The following is a 22,344-nucleotide window of genomic DNA, read 5'->3' on the forward strand; positions in this document are numbered from 1 at the left end:
GGACATTTAAGAAACTGTGTTAAAAAAAAAAAAAAAAACCCATTGCTGTCGAGTTCACTCCAGCTCATGGTGACCCTGTAGGACACAGTAGAACTGCCCCATATGGTTTTCAAGGAATGCCTGGTGGATTCGAACCGCCGACCTTTTGGTTAGTAGCTGTAGCTCTTAACCACTACGCAACAATGGTTTCCGATAAACTGTGTAGGGATACATAAACTTGTGATAAAAAGATGTATTTAAATCTCATGAAAACACCAGTTTTGCAGAGCAAAAATTATCAAATAATGGCAACTTCATAGGATTCAACATAATAGAAGGATATCAAAGAAAATGATAAATACAGAATTCAGGATCAATACAGAATTCAACAAAATGAGAAACAACCCAATCAAAAAACTGGCAAAAAACTTGAACAGATACTTCACCAAAAAGGATATACAAATGGCTAACAAACTCATGAAAAGATGCTCACAACATTACCCATTGTTGTCGTTGTTGTTAGGTGCCATCTAGTCTGTTCTTTTTTGTTTGTTTTTTAACCATAGCTATCCTAGTGGGGTTAAGGTGGTATCTCATTGTGGTTTTGATTTTCATCTCCCTAAATAGTTAATGTCCTCCACATATCTGTCAGTTTGGGGGACATTAACCATTAAAAAAAATTTTTTTTCTTTTTTTCTTTTTTTTTTTTTTAGGGAGATGAAAATCAAAACCACAATGAGATACCACTTCATCCCACTGGGATAGCTAAGATTAAAAAACAAACAAACAAAATGGAAATAACAGTTGTTGGTGAGGATGTGGAGAAATTGGAACTTTCATCCATTGCTGGTGGAACTGTAAAGTAGTACGGCCACTGTGGAAAAGTTCGGCAGCTCCTCAAAAATTAAGCATATGATCCAGCAATCCTAATCCTAGGTAAATACCCAAAAGAATTGTTGTAAGCAGGAATACAAGCAGAGACCAATATTCATTGCAGAACTATTCATGTTAGCCAAAGGATCCCAATCTTTTGGCTTTAGCCCAGAAAAAAAAGATTTCAGACATCTGACCTTCAGAACTATAAGACAGTACATCTGTGTTGTTTTAAGCCACCACACTTGTAATTCGTTACAGCAGGATGAGGAAGCTAATGCATGGCATATGTCCCAATTCATGCTGACGATGAAGAGAACGTCTTCTGGATGACACATTGGAAATATCATCTCTCCATTACAAAGACACCAAGGAGAGGCGAACATTTTTCTGTATCTGGAAATGATCCAGGCACTGTTGCAGCCATTTGTGAACATCAAGGGAAAAACCTTAGGAGGAAGCCAGCACACGAGGGAGTAAAAACCACCCAGGTGGTTCTGTGCCTAAACTTACCCTACCTGTAAACTCTTTGTTAGGAAAGATGATACTTGTTTTTATTGTATGTCCCTATTTCAGTTGAGACTTTTCCCTGTTACAACTAAAAGCATCCTCACTGATAAAGTATCTCAGATCTTCCCAAATTTTGCCAAAGATGTGAGCTAATATAATTATGCCAGTTTTATAGATAAGGAAAACTGACCTTAGAGGGTTGAAATCGATTTTTAAACATCACAGAGCTATCACAGAACAAGGGATTCAAACCAAGGTGGTCGGATTCCAAAGTTCTCACCGTTAACCATTACAGTCTCTGGTCTCCTGTTTTCAAAGAACTTGGTCAGACTTTATGAATCTCTCATTATTTACTTCTTTCTGGTATGTTCCAGCAGCTTAAGGCTAAAGCCCCTGGCACGTCAATGGAAAGAGAATATTCTAGAGATGAGTTTCCTCAAAGCCCCTATCATGTCCTTGTTCCTCAGGCTGTAGATAAAGGGGTTCCCCAGAGGGGTGACCACAGTGTACATTACTGAGGCTACTGCACTGTTCCTAGAGGAGTGAGTAGCTGCAGAACTAAGGTACACCCCCAAACCTGTTCCATAGAACAAAGAAAAAACTATTATGTGTGACCCACATATGGAGAAAGCCTTATACTTTCCACCAGCTGATGGCATTTGCAGGACAGGGGAGATAATTCGAGTATAAGAAAAAACTATCCCAGAGAGAGGAACAACACCCAAAAGACTGGTCACTACATAGACCAAGATGTTACTAATGAGGATATCAGAGCAGGCAAGCTCGAGAACATGAGCTAGTTCACAAAAGAAGTGGGGTATTTCCAGATCTGTGCAGAAGGACAGCCGCAGTGCCATCAGAGTGTGCAGCGGGCATCAGGGACACCAAAGAGGAAGGACAACAGAACCAGCAGCTCACAGAGTGTAGGACTCATAATGGCCGTGCACTTCAGTGGGTGGCAGATGGCCACAAATCTGTCATAAGCCATCATTGCTAGAATTCCATTTTCCAGTCCAGCAAAAGTCAGGACAAAGCAGATCTGGGTGAGACAGCCTGTGTAACTGATGGATTTCCTCTGTGTCTGGGTGTTCGCCAGCATCTTGGGGATCGTGGTGGTGGTGAAACAGATGTCTACAAAGGACAGGTTGGAGAGGAAGAAGTACATGGGGGTGTGGAGGTGAGAGTCAGAGACGATGGCCAGGATGACGAGCAGGTTTCCAGCTACAGTGACCAGGTGTAGGGACAGGAACAGCCCAGAGAGGAGGGGCTGCAGTTCTGGACCCTCCGAGAGCCCCAAGAGGAGGAATTCTGCCGCGTCTGACAGGTTCCCTGGTGTCATGTTGTTGATAGGTCTGATAGAAAAGATGGGGGTGACAACAAAACCAAATGTAAGAGAAATCTTAATTTTTATTATCTGAACCTTTACAGAAAAACTTGCTTGATTAGATTTAGGTACAATTTTTGGCAAACATTCTTATGTACTTTCATTAGGACCCACATACTGACTGCTTCTCCTATTTTTTTTAATGATAATTATTACCTGGAATCCATTAATTTATTGGGGTTTACAAAATGCTGATATTCTTTTTTTTTTTCATTTATTGGCTAAAATACTTCCATAAAGAGGAAACCATATCAGTGATAGATATTTTCTTCTGCTTCTCTTTCTCCTTTCTCCTCTCCCTCACCACTTCTCCTCGTTCCCAAGTTTTTATTCACCACACATTCTTTTTCAAGGGGTCCCTGAGTGGTGCAAATGGTTAAGCACTGGACTACTAACTTAAGGATGGTGGTTCAAACCCACCCAGAGTCTCCTTGGCAAGAAAGGGCTGATGATCTAATTCTGAAAAAAAAAAAAAAAAAATCAGCCATTTAAAACCCTATGGAACATAGTTCTGCTCTACCAAACACAGGGTCACCATGAGTCGAAACTGACTCATTAGAAACTAGTTTGGTTTTGGTTTAGTATTCTTTTTCAAGTAGGGCTACTTGCTGAGAATAGAATAGGAACAAGACATTTTGCTCTCCTTTAGGATTATACCAGGGCTTCCAGCAAATAATCAATCCAGGATGAAAATACTAAGGCTGTATTCCAGAACACAGGTTGGCAAAATTGAACTTGTGGCTCAAGTCCTGCCGGTTTTTGTAAATAGTTTTATTGAAACACAACCATTTGTTTACACACAGTCCATGGCTTTTATGTGCTACAGCAGCAGAGTTGAGTAGTTGTGACAGAGGCCTAAAATATTTATTATCTAGGTCTTTATGGAAAAAGTTTGCTTGATTAGATTTAGGTACAATTTTTGGCAAACACCCTATGTATTTTCATGAGGAAGCACATACTGACTGCTTTTCGTATTTTTTAATGATAATTATTGCCTGGAGCCATTATGTTATTGGGGTTACAAAATGCTGATATTCTCATTTTATTTTTCATTTATTGGCTGAAATACTTCCATAAAGAGGAATTTTCCCTAATCAAATATATGATTACCTTAAAATCAGGCTATATCTTGATTTCTGTACCCATCACTTTTTAAAATAATAAGTTAGTTCCCAGCATTATACAAACAGTGTATCATTATGAACTCTAGGATTGTAAATACATTTGATGCATTTCAACTCATTTCAGTTATTATTCATATTAATTCTCAAATTTCCCCATCTTTGGCCAGCAGGCATCTCTTCACCTTGCCTCCTGAGTCCTTCTGAAATGAGCCTGGCAATCTCATATCTCCCTTAACTTTGGTATGAAAGATATTCTAGGCCCATCTTATGTATTTCCTATCCCAGATATTGAACCAACCGTTTCTCCAGGAAGCCATGGTTCTTTTTAGTGGTAAATGATACTTACAGACCACAGTCTGGCCACTATAGGGTTTTCAATGTGTTGGTCATTGTTTTTAGCCTTTTCCATTGGGCAGAGCCATAAAATAGTTTGTTTTTTTTTTTTAAATAGTAACTCATTTATCCCTTTTGTATAACCTAAAGGTTAGGTTTCACTTTCATCTATTTATGCTTGAGGAAACTGGGCAAGGGGATACTTAGTAACCTACACAAAGACCCAGCCAGTGAGTAGCATAGCTGAGATTTGATCCAGAAAGTCTTATTCCAGAACAGGCATGCTTAAACATTATGTAGTAATGCCTCCCAAAAGTCTGTAATTCAGCTTCCTATGAAATTATTCAGATTTCCCTTGAACAACTCTAGTGACTTAGTAAATAAAATCCTAAGCACAGTCCCTGGTCTTCAGTCTTCCATGTCCTGGGGTTAGTGTGTTTCAGGTGACAACACCAAAAAGGGGAAATCTTCAGGACCTGATGAAGATTAGAAAATGCTGCCTGATAGAATAGAGGCTTGTATGAATCTGTTACGGGCCAGACAAGCTACTTGCCTATGTGATTGATTTTAAGAGATGCTGGTAACTAGGGACCCAAGCTGATAGAGACTCTGCTGCCTTGAAGTTGCATCACATAGAACATGTGACCCTTCCAGTCCTGAGTGTAGCAATTGTAGAATGTGCCCACAAATTCCTGGATATTTCTCCTTAAGGAAAGATAGAGAGATGCTGGGCAAATATGTTGCTGTAACTTTCTCATAATTTGAAGACTGAAATGTCCCTCTCTGAAGTAGGTTGACGCCACTTTTCCAGAACAGAATGGTAGAGGAAACTTATCTACGCGGGTGTTATAGATTGGATTGAGTCCCCCCAAAAAGATATATTTAAGTTCTAACTTCCAGTATCTGTGACACTGACTTTGGGGACTTTGAAGATGTTATCAGTTATCAATTAACATGAGGTCATAGTGGAGTAGAGTGGATCACACTCTAATATGAGTGGTGTCCTTATAAAAGATAAGAGACAGGGAGAGACACAAAGGGATGACAGCCATGTGAAGATGAAGGCAGAAATTGAGGTGATGCATCTATAAGGCAAGGAACGCCAAGAATCATCAGCGACCACCAGAAGCTAGGAGAGAGGCATGGAATAATAGATTCTCCCTCAGTGCTCTCAGAGGGAATAAACATAGCCAACAGCCTGATTCCAGATTTTTAGCCTCCAGAACTATGAGAAAATAAATTTCTGTTTTTATAAGCCACCCAGTACTTTGGTACTTTGTTATGGTAGCCCTAGGAAAACAATACAGTAGAGTCTTAAGTATATAAAACAAAGTAGCAATAAGTTTTAAGTTTAGTCTTCAGGGTCCTAAACAGAAAGTATGTCTTAACCCTGATATTCAGGCCACTTAACACGTAAGCTGCCAACATGTCTGGTGAAGGGATAAAAAAAGGAAGTTGAAGTAAATACACCTGAGTAATTATGCTTACAGAGTAATGTTGGGACCCACAGTAATAAGTACAAAGTATTTGGCATTGATCATGCTAATAGTAAAACCTCAGCACTTGTTACTTGGTGTGAACCCTTATGTTTGAGAGAGAAGACAAAACACTTGGGTTTTTAAATTCCTTAAGTCTTCCTCACTGTTACAGTTTCTATAGTAAAAACACATGATCTTTTCTGTTTAGCTGTCTTTAACTACATGAATGAAAGCAAAAAAAAAAAAAATTGAAAAAATATTCAAATGTTAACAGGAATCACAATTAATTCCCATAAATAGTCAAGCTAGGTTCATTTGCCCTTTACTTTCTTCATATGTATCCCATCAGTGTCTTTCTCCCCATCATTTTTCCTTTCTTATTCCAGTTTGTGAAAATAATTAATCCCTCTATACCCCGTGGAGTCAGTCCCTGGGAGGTGGAGATAACACACTTGGCTGCTAACCAAAAGATTGGAGGTAAGAGCTCACCCAGAGATACCTAAAAGAAAGGCCTGGCAATCTGCTTCTTAATTTTATTTGTCTCAGCCCATCAGTTTCATTTGCATAATTAATAGATAATACTAGAAAAGAAAATGTTGAGAGTAAAAGTCACAGAATATCAGACCGTGCCTCGTATTGTTCCTAGTTGCACCACCTCAGCCCCCAGTTCAGGCTTGGCACTGATTCCTGGAGAAGTTCCCAGTGAACCATCTCAGGACTAGCTCCAGGCCTCTCTTATCCCCTATGGCTTACCAAGTTTCTTGATAAATTGATCCTGGAGTCCCCAAAAGAGACAATAAGGAATTACTGTGCCCTGGCAATGTCAAAGCATCTGTTCACTGTTTTCATAAGCTAATTATTAGCAATTTCTTTAATAGCGTCTCAAATTAGGGCAACCGTGTCTTGAATCCCAGCATGTGTATAGTGAAAGGGACAGTGATTTCACATTATCCAGCCCATTGCTTCACAGATTGAGGCCCTGAATAGGGAGTTGATTTTTCCTGGAGAAAAACGAACAAACAAAAAAAACAACTGATCATAAAAAATGTCAACCATAGAGAGATAAGGTCAGGACTCAGACACTCCCTGATTCAATCATGGACCCTCTGTGCTAGCTCTGTGACATAGAAAGGTCTCTGATCCTCGATGAGCAGACTCAAATTTTTTCAGTTGTAAAATGGAAACTACTATAAAAGTAGGAGACCCTGGGTGGTACAAAAGGTTAACATGCTCAGCTGCAACCAAAAGTTTGAAGTTCAAGCCTACCCAGAGGTGCCTCACAAGAAAGGCCTGGTGATCTACTTCTGAAAAATCAGCCATTGAAAACCCTGTGGAGCCCAGTTCTACTCTGACATACATGGGATTGGCATGAGTCAGAGCCAACTCAATAGCAACTGGCTCCTATAAAAATATACAGGGATGTTGCAGGAATAAGAAATAAGGAAAAGCACCAAGCATAGTGCTCAGCCCTGCCCTGCCATGACTTTTACGATCTATCGTTATTGTTTTTAGCTGTCGCCAATTCCTGGTGCCCAGGAGGGAAGTGGGAGGTAGAACAGAAATGAAAGAGGAAGAAGGAGGAAAGGAGGGAAGATACCCCAGGAATAATGTCCTAGGACTGGGCAAAGGAGAGATGTTCTCCAGCTCCCACTGGAAGCCCTCCTAGTGTAATGAAGCAGAGGGAGGAAAGAGCCTAAACACACATCAGTGTGGGGATAGATACACAAAATATGGCAATGTCAGGTGATGGAATAGTGTGAAAATGTTACTTTAATATTACTTCATTGTATTTAAATTAACTTGTAAAAAGTATTCCAAATCAAAATATTTAAATTATTTCCAGATGTATAAAATTAAGCAAAGAAAAAAAATGAAGAGAGGAAGCCAATTTGACAAATAAGAGCTATAGCACAGTGAAATTTATAGAAATATAAATACACCCCAAAATAACTATCATTTATTTTTATATTTCAAGCATCTTGAAAATTTTAAAAGATGACAATGAAGGGCTTGAACCCACCAGCCAGTATGAACAAATTCAAGCACTGTGTCTTACTTTCTTGTTTTTTTTTTTAATAAGTAAAACAATGCAGAACTTCTTGAAGCCTTTGTGTATTCCTGCACAATCTCAATCCTGACCTTCCCCCCCCCACCAACGAAGCTCTGCCTCCTTAATTCTAACATCCATCATCACATTTAGATGTGTGATAGTTTTCTGTTTGTTTTTTTAATAGTAGAGAAGTATTTGGTAGACACATTCAAATGAAACAACATGCTAAACTAAGGATGGTCAATACCCACCAAATTCCAGAGAGTAGTGACCTATGGGAAGGAAAGGAGGAGGAAGAAAGAAAAATAAATAGTACTCCATATGTATGTGTAATATTTTCTTATTTTTGAAAAGGTGGCAAAGTGTCAGTATTAATTAATTCTGGAAGGTAATTGCATGGCTGTTTTATGGTTCACTGTGCTGCTCTGTTTTAAAATATTCCATAGTATTTTTTGTTTTGTTTAAAGAAAAACAAAAATACTGGAAAGGTAGAACAACAATTCTACATGGGTCTCAACCTCCTTTCCCAGGGTACTCACAGTGTGGTGACAGGGACGAGATAGGGTTCTCTAAGTGTGAATTCTGGAACCAGGAATGGGAAATTTGGAAAGGCAACTTCACCACACCCCAGCCCCACTCCTGGCCAAAGAAATGAGAGAATGATAGAACATTTATCAAATTTTTGGAAGGGCTAATTCGTGTGTGGGTGGAGAAAAAGTCCTTGGAATTTAGAACACATAGTAGGGAGATGGGACTAATGAAAGCTGCTTGTAAATTGGATGCAAGGGGGAAAGTAAATATTAGCAAAAAGAGGATCATAGTTTAACTTGAGGTCTCCTTTATAATGTAAACCCATTGAACTTTCTCTTACCTCTCGAATGTCCTCCAGATAGGCTGGTAAAAAGAAAGACCTGTTCAGTTTCCCACAGCATTATGAAATGCTAATCAGGGCACTTCAGTAGACCTTGGAGCCATCGGTGAAGGATTCTTCAGTGTTCTTCTGGATACTGAAGGAGGAAGATGGAAAACCTGTCCTCAGGAAGGGGAGATGGACAGAGTGAGGCACATGGCTCTTGGGTGAGAGGGATCATCTCTGGGAGGAGACTCAGGTGTCCTTTTCCTGCCCTAAGCAGGGCCGTTGAGCGGGATGATCAAAGGAAAACAATTTGCGGTTTCGGTGGTCCTGAGGGCTCAATTTTCCAAAGCTCCTCACTATATTTTTTACTATCATTGCTTTCCCAAGGAAGCTCCAATTCTTAAGCAGCAGAGCTCACAGAAGAGGAGAACTCCTAGATGGCTGACTCCCTGATCCTGAGAGGCCAGGTATAAGCCCTCCTCTTCCCACCATGATTTCTTTCCCCTGTGGGGGAGCCCTCTCCTGTATCCTTGCGTCTGACCTCCAGGGAGCTGGTGAGATTCTCCTTAGACCAGATTCCAGCTCTCTCTGAGCCAGAAGTGATCATTGAAGGGCTATAGAACCACAGTGGTGTGAGTCCCAAGAGGGACAGAGGCTCAGGGATGCAGATGATGTGTCATGGGATCATCTCCACAAAGTCACACTTCAAAATGTTTCTCTTTTCTTAATCTCCTTTCATGAATGAGCTTATTATAAGAAAGAGGCAGCAAAGAAATCAGCCAGTTTACTAGTCACTGGAGCAGGCTTTTAGGAGTTGTCTGAAAAATACAGACATCAAAACCAATGATCTTAAGGCCTATCCTCTGCTCAATCTATGATAAAGTCACTCTTGAAAAAATTTTAATTCAAGCTGAGGAAGGAATGAAATTCTCTGGAGGCCATTTAATTGCGCTGTTATAGACTTTAGCATTTTAAACATTAATACTCTGTAAAAAAAAAAAAAAAAACACTGGAAGAGATTCGGATATATCAGTGGTAGGAGGTGGAAGAGAGGACATACTATGGAGATTGATGACTTGGCTTAGACAATCACAGAGGCAAGTGTGTTTGTTCAAGAAAGTGATTTTTAAACTCTAGCCCTAACACAGCGTGCTGAGTGAATGCTTTAGGTCTGCAAGAATTTTATAAAAGTTAGATGTAGGAATTGTCATATATTTAGCTGTTTTTTAAAAGGTATAATAAAACCTTGAATGTTCAAAAAAAATTAAAACAAAAATCAATAATCTGATTGAGGAGGCCACAAAAAAGAATAACCATAAAGGAAGCAGTTGATAAATTCATTACATTAACAATGTGAACCTTTGAGGGGTATGCAGAAACTATCTGTACTATCTTTGCAACTTTTCTAAGTTTAAAATTAATTGAAAATGAAATCTGAGGTTTTTTTTTTTAAACTAAATAACAAAACATGGTACCAGTACATACTTATCAAAATGGCCAAAATGAAAAAGACAGACATAAAATATTGGCAAGGTGCTTGAGATGTAAATTGATGCAGCCACGTTGGAAAATTGTTTAGCAGTATCAAACAAATCTGACCTATGTATTCCCTATGAGCCAGAAATCCCACTCCTGTGTATAAACCCAAGAAAAACATGTACATCTGACAAAAATATTTATCTCATGGCAAACCCATGCACAAGAAAACAATATTGTGCTCTGCCTGGTCACACATCATTCCCATGATCATTGTGACCACTGGCTGATTTTCAGCAGTAGAACACCAGGCCTTCCTTCCTAGTCTGTCTCAGTCTAGAAGCTCCACTGAAACCTGTTCAGCATCATAGCAACACACTACAACCACAATATTTTTCTTGGGTTTAATTCACTTGTATGTCTTAAAGAATGAGTGTCCACTGAATGCCATTCCACAATGATTTTATTAAAAGGGATTCTCTGCAGCATGAGTTCTTTGATGATGCCTAAAGAATAAACATTTACTGAAAGCTTTCTTACAGACATTGCATTAATAGAATTTTTCTTTGGTATGTATTCTTTTATGCACAATAAGATTACACCTTATCCTAAAGTATTTTTCACATTGATCACACTCAGAGCATGTCTCTCTAGTATGAGTTCTCATGTGTAGTTTAAGAGATACATGCCTAATAAATGTTTTTCCACATTGACTACATTTAAAAGGTTTCTTCTCCTTGGTGTGATTTTTCACGTTTCCTATGAGATAAGAGATAACTGAAGACTTTCCCATATGCCTTTCATTTGTATTGTTTCATTCTCATGTGAATTTCCTTGTGCCGAATAAGGAAGCATTTCACTCTGAAGGTTTTTCCACACTGATTACATGAAAAGAGTTTTTCTCCAATGTGAATCCTCCTATTTTCTTTAAAACATGAGCAATTCCTGAAGGCTTCCCTACTGTTAATGCATTCAAAGTGTTTTACTACAGTATGAATTTTCTTGTGCATAGTAAGATTAGAGCTCATCCTGAAAGTTTTCCCACATTCCTCACACTTGTAAGGTTTCTCTCCAGTGTGAATTTGCAGGTGTGTCTTAAGGAATGACTGATTATCTGTTGCTTCTCCACAGTGGCTACATTTAAAATATTTATCTATAGAGGGGTTCACTTATGTCTTCTAAGGCATGGAAGAACACTGAAAGTTTTCCCACAACCAATACATTTATAGGATTTCTCTCCAGTATGTATAATCTTGTTCATGGTAAACCTAAAAGTCCTACTGAAGGCTTTGCTGCATTGATTATATTTGTAGGGTTTTTCTCTAGAATGAATTCTTTCATGTTGTCCAAGCAGTGAGCTGTTCCAGGAGATTATTCCACAGTCATGACATTCACAGTGTTTCTCCCCGATACGATTTCACTTGTGTCATGTAAGGCAATAGCTTGAGCATAGGCTTTCTGCATTGATTACACTTGTAAGGTTTTTATCTAGTATGGGTTCTCATGTACAATTTAATGGATTAGTGGCTCTGAAATGTTTTCCCACACTGACTACATTCAAAGGACTTCCTTCTAATGTGAGTTTTCTCATGCTTCCTAAGATATAGGATTGAACTTAAGGCTTTCCTATAGTCACCGCATTCATAGGCTTTCTATTTTGTATCTTTTCTAGAGCCCAGGCTGGAGGTATGTTCATTTTGTTTACATTCCGGGGATTTTTCCCCAGGACAAATTCTATCTTGTGGTTGAAGATGTGAACAACCTCCAAAGGCTCTCCCAGAATCAAAGTTTACTGGGATTTCCCTCTAGTATGAATTGTCTTATTCAAGTACTCTTCATGCTCACGGTTAAAAAAGTTTTATTACATTTAATGAGTTTGTTTACATGAATTCACCCCTGTTAATTCACATGAGTTATAAGCACAGAATTTATCATACTAATTGTATTGATCCCACGCATCTCTCAGTTTGTCCTACTTTGGTGACTTCTGTGTTGTTGTGATATTGGAAGCTATGCTACTAGTATTTCAAATACCAGCAGGGTCGCATGTTATACACATATTTCAGCAGAGCTTCCAAACCAAAAAAGACTAGAAAAAAGTACCTGGAAGCCTACTTCTGAAAAAATTGGCCAGTGAAAACCTCATGAATAACAGGTGAACATTGTCAGATATAGTGCCAAAGGTGAGCCCCTTAGCTAGGAAGACACTCAAAATATGACTGGGGAACAACCACCTCCTTAAAGTAGAGTGGAACTTAATGATGTAGATGGAGTCAAGTTTTTGGGACCTTCATTTGTTGATGTTCCATGACACAAAATGAGAAGAAATAGCTGAAAACATCCATTCATACTTGGAATCTAGAGCGTACAAAGTAAGACTCTAGAAAAATCGGAAGTCGTCAAAATGAGGTGGGATGTATAAGAATCAATATGCTAAGCTTTAGTGAGCAAAAATGGACTGGTATTGGCCGTTTTGAGTCAAACAGTCATACAATCTACTGCACCAGGAATGACGAATTGAAGAGGAATGGCTTAGCATCCATTGCCAAAAAGAAAATTTCAAGATCTTTCCTAAAGTACAAGGCTGTCAGTGAAGAGATAATATCAATATGCATGCAAGAAAGACCAGTTCATATGACTATTATCCAAATTCATGCACCAACCACTAATACCAAAGACAAAGAAATTGAAGATTTTTACCAACTTTTGCAGTCTGAAATTGATCAAACATGCAGTCAAGAGGCATTGATAATTACTAGTGATTAGAATGCAGAAGTTGGAAACAAAGAAGAAAGAACTGTAGTTAGAAAATATGCCCTCAATGATACAGATGACATCAGAGATCACATGATAGAACTTTGTAAGACAAATGACTCATACATTTCAAATACCTTTTTCAACAACATAAAAAATGATGATAAACACGGACTTCACTGGATAGATGCACTGGAATCAAATCGACTACATATGTGGAAAGAGACAATGGAAAAACTCAATATCATCAGTCAGAAGAAGGCCAGGAGCCAGCTGTGAAGCAGACCATCAATTGCTCATCTGCAAGTTCAAGTTGAAGCTGAAGAATATTAAAACAAGTCAACAAGAACCAAAATATGGTCTTAAGTATATCTCACATAAATTTGAAGACCAACTCAAGAATAGATTCAACACATTGAACACTAATGACCAAAGATCAAATGAACTGTAGGATGGCATCAAGGACATTATACATGAAGAAAGCAAAAGGTCATTTAAAAGACAAAAAATAAAGATCAAAAAGGGTGTCAGAAGAGACTCTGAAACTTGCTCTTGAACAAAGATTAGTTAAAGTGAATGGAAGAAACGATGAAGTAAAAGAGTTGAAGAATAGTTTTCAAAAAACAGCTCAAGAAGACAAAGTAAAGTAGTATAATGAAATGTGCAAAGACCTGGAGATAGAAAACCAAAAGAGAAGAAGACACTCAGCATTTCTCAAGCTAAAAGAACTGAAGAAAAAAATCAAGCCTTAAGTTGCAATTTTGAAGGATTCAACTGGTAAAATTTTGAAGGATGCAGGAAGCATCAAAAGAAGAAATTCTCTGAATTTTAATTTCAAGGCCTGAGTGGTTTTTCACTACAACATTCCCAGTACTCTTGTTTTCCTTCACACTGCATGCGTCTTCCACATTTTACTAAAAATTACTGTGACAGTTAAGGTTGCGTGTCAGCTTGGCTGGATCTTGATTCTCAGTGGTAGGACAGTTACATAATGATGTAATTTTGGCAGTTATGTAATGATGTAGTAATAATCCATGATTTGATTTTATGTGATTAGCCAATCAGTCATAAGCAGAATTGCCTTGGGAGTGTGGTCTGTATTCACTACTTATATGGACATTCTGGCAAAACTTATTTGCTTGTTCTTGATCCTGCATCTGACTCATCTTCATCTGGCCTCTGGTCCTTGGGACTTGAGCCAGCAGCCTTCCATACTGCCTGCTGATCTTGAGTTTCATATGTCTCTACAGCCTGTGAGCCAGCAGCCTGCCATCTGACCTCCCAATCTTGGGTTTGTCAGTGCCTGCAACTACAGGAGTCTGGAGAAGCCTCCAGCCTGACTCCTGAGCCACGCACTTGGGACTTGCCACCTTCTACAACTGCATGAGTCATTTCCTTGAAATAAATCTCTCTGTCTCACTATATATATATATACACACACACACGACCCAGCCAAGTTGAGATACATATATATATATATATCATGGACTGCCAAAAGAATGAACAAATCTGTCTTAGAAGAAGTACAGCCAGAATGCTCCTTAGAAGCAAGCATGGTGAGAATACATCTCACATACTGTGGACATGTTATCAGGAGGGATCAGTCCCTGGAGAAGGACATGCTGCTCAGTAAAGCAGAGGGTCAGGAAAAAAGAGGAAGACCCTCGATGAGATGGATTGACACAGTGGCTAAAGCAACAGGCTCAAGCATAACAAAGATTGTGAGGATGGCATAAGACCAGGCAATATTTCATTCTGTTGTACATTTGATATTTATGATTCGGAACTGACTGGACGGCAGCTAGCAACAACAACAAAATATATATGTATATATACACACATATGTATATATGTATGTATATGTGCATGTGTCTGTGTATGTATGTATATATATATATACATACACACACACATATATATACATACTTATGCTTCACTGTGTTTGCTTCTCTAGAAAACCCAGCCTAAGACATTTGGTACTGCAAGTGATTCTAGAGAAATAAAATCGTAAGGATGAGTTTTCTAAATTGGTTTTCAAGTCTGACTAGTCTTAAAGGTGCTGATGACTCTGCTTCCAGTAGTGAAGAGGGTGCTGCTAATCTATGGAATGAGGTGGCCATATTAATATGCAAAATATCACTACCAATGAAAGAAGTAGTCGGGAGAAGCAAGGTTCTGTGTGGTGGCATGTTTGATACTTTTTTACAATTTTGTCACAATTGTGACCAAGCTGGTTGGTTGGTCCTAGTTTCTCCAGAAAAAGTGGTTAAAGAAAGACACGAGCTCAGGGTTTCAGAGTCACAGCTCAAGTGCCACATAAAAGACCTGAAATTTGCCTCTTGTGTCCTGAAGGGAATCTTTATTTCTTGAAGTAACAGAGCTGATATTGCTGAAAGCCAAATCAAGTCTTATTGTAAGAATGGCTGAATTACAAAGCCAACTGATTTCCCAACCTCAAATGGTGTCTGAAGTTAAAGTGAGGGCATTGATTGAGAAGAAATGGGACCCTGAAATTTGGGATAGGGACATGTGGGCAAATAATCAGGGATCTGGAGACATTGAGCCTCTGAATTCCATTGAATCACTCCTGTCAAGAGAACCAGCCCTGTTACTTCCATCTGAATGCATTACTCCCTGCTTGTCTGCTAAGCCAACTTCCTCAGTGAAACCATTATCTCCTCCACCCTCACCTGAAGATATTAATGCAGCTGTGTCTGAAGAGCGTTTGTCTGAGATGTTTACTGGTTTGGCATCTGAATCATCGTCTGGTGAATCTCCTGGGATGGTTCCCCTGCCAGACATTGCTGAATGGTACCAGGACCAATACTGACCACCCATTTTTGCTTCTAAACCTGTAACTAGACTTAAGTCTCAGTGATCCCCAAAAGGGGAAGTACAAAGTGTGTCCCAGAAGGAGGTACACTACACTCCAAAAGAACATGTTAATTTTTCTAATATGTACAAACAGAAACCTGGGAAATATATGTGTTAGAATGCCTATTAAGGGTGTGGGATAATGGTACAAGGAACATAAAGTTAGATTAGTTTGGATTAATTGATATGGGCCCACTAAGCACAGATTCTTCATTCAGTGTTTCAGCTCAAGAGGTTGGGAAAGGATCTAACAGTTTCTTTGGTTGGTTCACTGAAGCATGGATTAGGCAGTGTCCTACATTGAGTCAAGTTGAAGTACCAGGCCTGCCTTGATATACTGTAGACGAAGGTATCCAAAGGCTTAGGGAAATTGGTATGTTAGAGTGGATTTATCAGGTTAGACTTACAGACTCACACATGAAGTGGATAGAGGACACACTTTTTACTGCAATGGTAAGGGATTTGTGAAGGAAGCCTCAACATCCTTGAAGATTGCTATGATTGTTATTTTATGTAAGTCATATTTGACAGTGGGAATTAGCCTGAGTGAAGACACCTAATTACAATGGGGCTGGTTGAACCCCATGGTGGTAGGAGCCAAATGGATGCACTCAACTGAAAAAGACAAGGTGGGCATGGTTACCAAAATGACAGTGGAGTCAAAGCAGTAATCAGAACAGTCTGACTCATATGAACTTATGGTGTTGGATACTTTGTCATGGTATGTCTAGGAGTGAAAGAGATACAAAATCTACTAAATACTTACTTGAACTGTACAAGCAGAGGAATTCTAGGTAAAGTGAACAGCAGTCTAACTCAAACTGCCATATAAGAGAGTCATGGCCCCTAAATCAATTCCAAGACTTGAGCCAGTTTATAGACCCACAAGGGGATACCAAGTCCCCCTGATGAAGGACCCCACTATACTGTCAAAAACATATACTGTTTATCTTTCTCCCCACCCTGCCTCATGTCTGTCAGTTTGTCGTACTGTGGTGGATTGCACATTGCTGTGATGTTGGAGGCTAAGCCACTGGTATTACAAACACCAGCAGGGTCACCCATGGTCTGCAGGTTTCAGCTGAGCTTCCAGACTAACACAGCAAGAGGAATGACCTGGTGGTCTACTTCTGAAAAAATTAGGTAGTGAAAAGCTTCTGAATAGTCTGATATAGTGCCAGAAGATGAGCCCATTAGGTTGGAAGGTACTCAAAATATGACTAGGGAAGAGCTGCCTCCTCAAAGTAGACAGACAAGAAAAAAAAAAAAAAAACTCCTGCCACTGAGTGGATTCCAATGCATAGTAATGTTATAGCACAGAGGAGAACTGCCCCCATAGGATTTCCAAGGAGTAGCTGGTGAATTCAAACTGTCCATCTTTTGGTTAGCAGCCTGAGCTCTAGTCGACCTTAGTGATGTGGATGGAGTCAAGCTCTCAGGACCTTCATTTGCTGATGTGGCATGACTCAAAATCAGAAGAAACAACTGCAAATATCCATAAATAATAAGAACATGAAATGTACAAATTATGAATCCAGGAATATTGGAAATAGTCAAAAGTGAAATGAAAGGCATAAACATCAATGTCCTAGGCATTAGTGAGCTGAAATGGACTGGTATTGGCAATTTTGAATAAGGTGATCATATGGTCTACTATGCTGGAAATGACAAATTGAAATTAAAGACTTTTACCAACTCCTGCACTCTGAAATTGATCAAACATGCAACCAAGGTGCACTTATAATTACTGGTGACTGTAATGTGAAAGTTAGAAACAAAGAAGGATTGGTAGTTGGAAAATATGGCCTTGGAGATAGAAATGATACCAGAGATCATGTGGCAGAATTTTGCAAGACCAACTACATCTTCATTGCTAATGCCTTTTTTCCCCAAATGTAATTTATGACTATAGAGGTGGACCTTGCCAAGCAGAATACACAAGAATCAAATTGACTATATCAGTGGAAAGAAATGATGGAAAAGCTCAATATTATCAGTCAGAACAAGACCAGGGGCCGACTGTGGTACAGACCATCAATAACTCACATGCAAGGTCAAGGCGAGGCTAAAGAAAACAAGAACAAGTCCATGAGAGCCAAAGTACGACTTTGAGTATATCCCATATACCACCTGAGTTTAGACACCATCTCAAGAATAGATTTGATGCGTTGAACACTAATGACCAAAGACCAGATGAGTTGTGGAATGACATCAAAGACATCATACATAAAGAAAGTAAAACATCACTAAAAAGACAGGAAACAAAGCCTAAAATGGATATCAGAAGAGAATCTGAAACTTACTTTTGAACATATAGTAGCTAAGGTGAAAGGAAGAAATGATGAAGTAAAAAAGTTGAACAGAAGATTTCAAAGGGTGACTGGAGAAGACAAAATAAGTATATAATCAAATATGCAAAAATCTATGGTGTAGTGGTAAAGCACTACAGCTACTAACCAAGAGGTCGGCAGTTCGAATCCACCAGGCACTCCTTTGAAACGCTATGGTGCAGTTCTACTCTGACCTATAGTGTCACTATGAGTCGGAATCAACTTGATGGCAGCAGATTTGGCTGAAAGAGATCCATATTTGTGGTCATTCCAAAGAAAGATAATCCAACAGAACGCAGAAATTTTCAAACAATATCATTAATGTCACAAACAAGTAAAATTTTGCTCAAGATCATTCCAAAGTGGTTGCAGCAGTACACTGACAGGAAACTGCCAGAAATTCAAGCTGGATTCCGAAGAGGGTGTGTTACGAGGGATATCATTGCTGGTATCAGACAGATCTTGGCTGAAAACAGAGAATACCAGAAAGATGTTATCTTAGTTTTCGGTTACTGCTAATACAGAAATACCACAAGTGGATGGCTTTAACAAGCAGAAATTTATTCTCTCATGTTCTACTGGGCTAGAAGTCTGAATTCAGGGCAGCAGCTCCAGGGGATGGCTTTCTCTCCCTGTCAGCTCTAGAGGAAGGTCCTTCTCATCAATCTTCCCCAGTCTAGGAGCATCTCAGTGCAGGGAACCCTGGTCCAAAGGATGCACACCGCTCCCAGCTCTGCTTTCTTGGTGATAGGAGGTCTGTTCAGATTCTGCTTCCAGGTTTCTTGGCCTCTTGGCCCCTCAAGCCTCACTGCCTGAATCTACCATGCTGGGGCAAGTATTCTAAAGCTCTGTAGCTCAAGCGATAAGTGCATGGAGGCACCCCACTTTGACAGTAAAATTCAGCCAGAGGACACACAGCTCTCTTGCTCCATGGGTTTTATTTAGCATATACTGTAAAACCATGACAATGATAATATTCTGTATTCCCAACGTGTAGAATACTTGGATCTAGAAACCAAGGGGTAAAAGTACAAATGACCCAACATAAAATCACTCCCAGTGACACACTTGAGGAGTTTGTGCTTCAGATTTCCTCCACTCTGGCCTCTTCAGGTTTAGAGGTCTTAATTCATAAAGGGAAAATTCTTCCACTTTACATTCCCACCAGATTTATTTCCACGTTTTCACCAATACTGTTATTTTCTCTTTTATTATTTCTTTTATTATTAAAATAGTCCTCATGGAAGTGAAGTGGTATCTCAATGTGGTTTGGTATGAATTTCTTTAATGACTAATTATGTTGAGCATTTTTCATGTGCTTCTTCACCCTTTGTATATCTCTTTTAAAGAAGTGTCTATTCACATCATTTGCCCAGTTTTTATTACGTTATTTGGATATGGTTGTTGAATTGTAAGAGTTTCTTTTATTCTTTTGTTCCCTTTTATATCATTTTGTTATCTTCCACCATAATACTGCTGAACTAGTATACTGGGGCAACCCTATGGTACAGCCAGAAGTAAACTAACTGTGGAGGCATCACAGTCATGTGAGACTGCCTGGGATGAGTCCTTATTGTACATGTTCATTTGACTTGGTTCATTTTCCTAAGCCAGATTTCCCACTTTGATGTTGAGTCTGTAAGCTAGTAGATATTTATCCTATAACATTAATTATCCCCTTAATTTTTGCCAAAAGGCAAGGGCAAGGATGGCATTTTCTATAATTATCTTTTAGGTCTAGTTGCTTTATAATAATGTTCAAGTTCTTTATTTCCTTACTGGCTTTTTTGTCTAGATGTTCTAATCATTTTTGAAAGTTGTATATTGAAGTCACCAACTATTATTAAAGAATTGTCCATTTTCCCTTCAGTTCCATGTTTCCTTCTTATATTTTGGTGCTCTGTTGTTAGGTAGGAAAACCTGGTGTAGTAGTGGTTAAGAGCTAAAGCTGCTAACCAAAAGCTCAGCAGTTCGAATCCACCAGGTGCTCCTTGGAAACTCTATGGGGTGGTTCTACTTTCCCTAAGGGATATGTTAATGCTACAAGGGATGTGTTAATGCTATCAATAGCTGTGACTCTCAAAATCCCATTGTGACAAAAAATGGAATGTATTTTGGTTAAGCAATCTTTGGCAGATCATGGAAGCAGAATAAGGTCCCTACTTCAAGAAAAAGAATGCAGTCATTAGTAACTTTGCTAATGAAAAATCAAGCAGTGTGAATTCTAAAAGCATCCCTTAGAATTTGTTGAGGATAGAAGGTCACTGCAGACCTCCGGGAGCGTGACCGAGATGGAGGTAGAAAGACTCCAGATCAGGTTGGTTGAGGAGAGAGTAAGCAGTGTGGAAAAGAAAAAAAACAAGTGCAGAACAAATATTTAAAAGTTTGGAGCAATATTCAAAGAGGAATGGGGGTGATGAGTGAGTCTTATTTACATTGAAAGACATGGGAATATGTTTAAATACATTGCAAATTATAAACTTGCATGCAGACATTGGAACATACAGGTTAAAGAAGGGATAAGTGATAGTGTAAAATACTAATACGTCAGAAAACCCTGGTGGCATAGTGGTTAAGTGCAACAGGTGCTAACCAAAGGGTCGGCAATTTGAACCTGCCAGGCACTCCTTGGAAACTCTGTGGGGCAGTTGGATCAGGAATGGGTTGAATCCAAAGGTCAGGTAGATATTTTCAAGAGACATTCATCAATAAAATAATTGTGTACAATGATGGCTGATATTGTGATGGATGGCTACAGTGTCCAATGAGAGCATATGTCTGGTGGGGACACTATAACTGAGAACTGAAGAATCATGGGTAGGATTGAGCCAAGAGTCATCTCTTTCTAACTCTAGACTAAACAGTAATTTCTCCCTCTCTCTGGGCAATTAATTGATTACATTGCCACAAGTGCAGACTGATGAATGCCAAACCATTATATTTGACATCTGAAATAATAGCACCAGTGAGGAATTCTGTAGTCTCCAATAACTCAACCATTCCTAATAATAAGCTGATGTTTTGTTCTTGTTGCTGTTGTTAGGTGCCATCGAGTCGGTTCCGACTCATTACCAGCCCTATTCACAGCAGAACGAAACACTGCCCAGTACTGAGCCATACTTACAATCGTTGTTATGCTTGAGTGCATCGTTGCAGCCACTGTGTCAATCCACCTCATTGAGGGTCTTCCTCTTTTCCGCTGACCCTGTACTCTGCCAAGCACGATATCCTTCTCCACGGACTGACCCCTCCTGACAACATGTCCAAATATGTAAGACTCAGTCTCGCCATCCTTGCCTCTAAGGAGCATCCTCGCTGCATTTCTTCCAAGACAGATTTGTTTGTTCTCTTGGCAGTCCATGGTATATTCAATATTCTTTGTCAACACCACAATTCAAAAGCGTCAACTCTTCTTCAGTCTTCCTTATTCATTGTCCAACTTTCGCATGCATATGATGTGATTGAAAATACCATGGCTTGGGTCAGGAGCACCTTAGTCTTCAGGGTGACATCTTTGCTCTTCAACACTTTGAAGAGGTCTTTGCAGCAGATTTACCCAATGCAATGAGTCTTTTGATTTCTTGCCTGCTGCTTCCATGGCTGTTGATTGCAGATCCAAGTAAAATGAAATCCTTGACAACTTCAATCTTTTCTCCATTTATCATGATGTTGCTCATTGGTCCAGTTGTGAAGATTTTAGTTTTCTGTATGTTGAGGTGCAAGCCATACTGAAGGTTGTGGTCTTTCATCTTTGTCAGTAAGTGCTTCAAGTCCTCTTCACTTTCAGTAAGCAAGGTTGTGTCATCTGCATAACACAGGTTGCTAATGAGTCTTCCTCCAATCCTGATGCCCCGTTCTTCTTCTGGTATTATTTGTTCAGCAGTTCAGCATACACATTAAATAGGTATGGTGAAAGAATACAACCCTGACGCACACCTTTCCTGACTTTTAACCAGTAGTATCCCCTTGTTCTGTCCAAACAACAGCCTCTTGATCTATGTAAAGGTTTTTCATTAGCACAATTAAGTGTTCTGGAATTCCCTTTCTTCGCAATATTTTATCCTCCCTTAAATGTTATGTCTCCTATTTTCCGTCTCCTGGAATATTAAGGCCATCAACTCCTGCACCTTTTAGACCAGTGGTTCCCAACATGGGCTATTTTACCCACTAGGGAACAATTGGTAATGCCTTGACACACTTCTGATTGTCACAAATGAAGAGTAGAGTTCTGGCATGTAGTGATTAGAGACCAGGGACGGTGCTAAACATCCTACAATGTATAGGATAGTTCTCCACAGTAACGAATTATCCAGCCCAAGATAT

At 39.3% G+C, this 22,344-nt stretch overlaps 1 protein-coding gene and 1 pseudogene across 1 annotated transcript; both read right to left on the bottom strand.

The window, feature by feature from the left end:
* The window catches only part of LOC126074056 (olfactory receptor 7G2-like), a 678,546-nt pseudogene that overhangs the window by 42,316 nt on the left and 613,886 nt on the right, over positions 1 to 22,344 (bottom strand).
* Positions 1,764 to 2,701, bottom strand: LOC126074032 (olfactory receptor 7G3-like). Its single transcript, XM_049881376.1, is given in 2 exon segments — positions 1,764 to 2,233; positions 2,236 to 2,701. Coding segments are annotated over 2 exon segments (936 nt in total).

Source organism: Elephas maximus, chromosome 3 (genome assembly GCF_024166365.1).
Source record: "Elephas maximus indicus isolate mEleMax1 chromosome 3, mEleMax1 primary haplotype, whole genome shotgun sequence".
Taxonomy (NCBI): Eukaryota; Metazoa; Chordata; class Mammalia; order Proboscidea; family Elephantidae; genus Elephas; species Elephas maximus.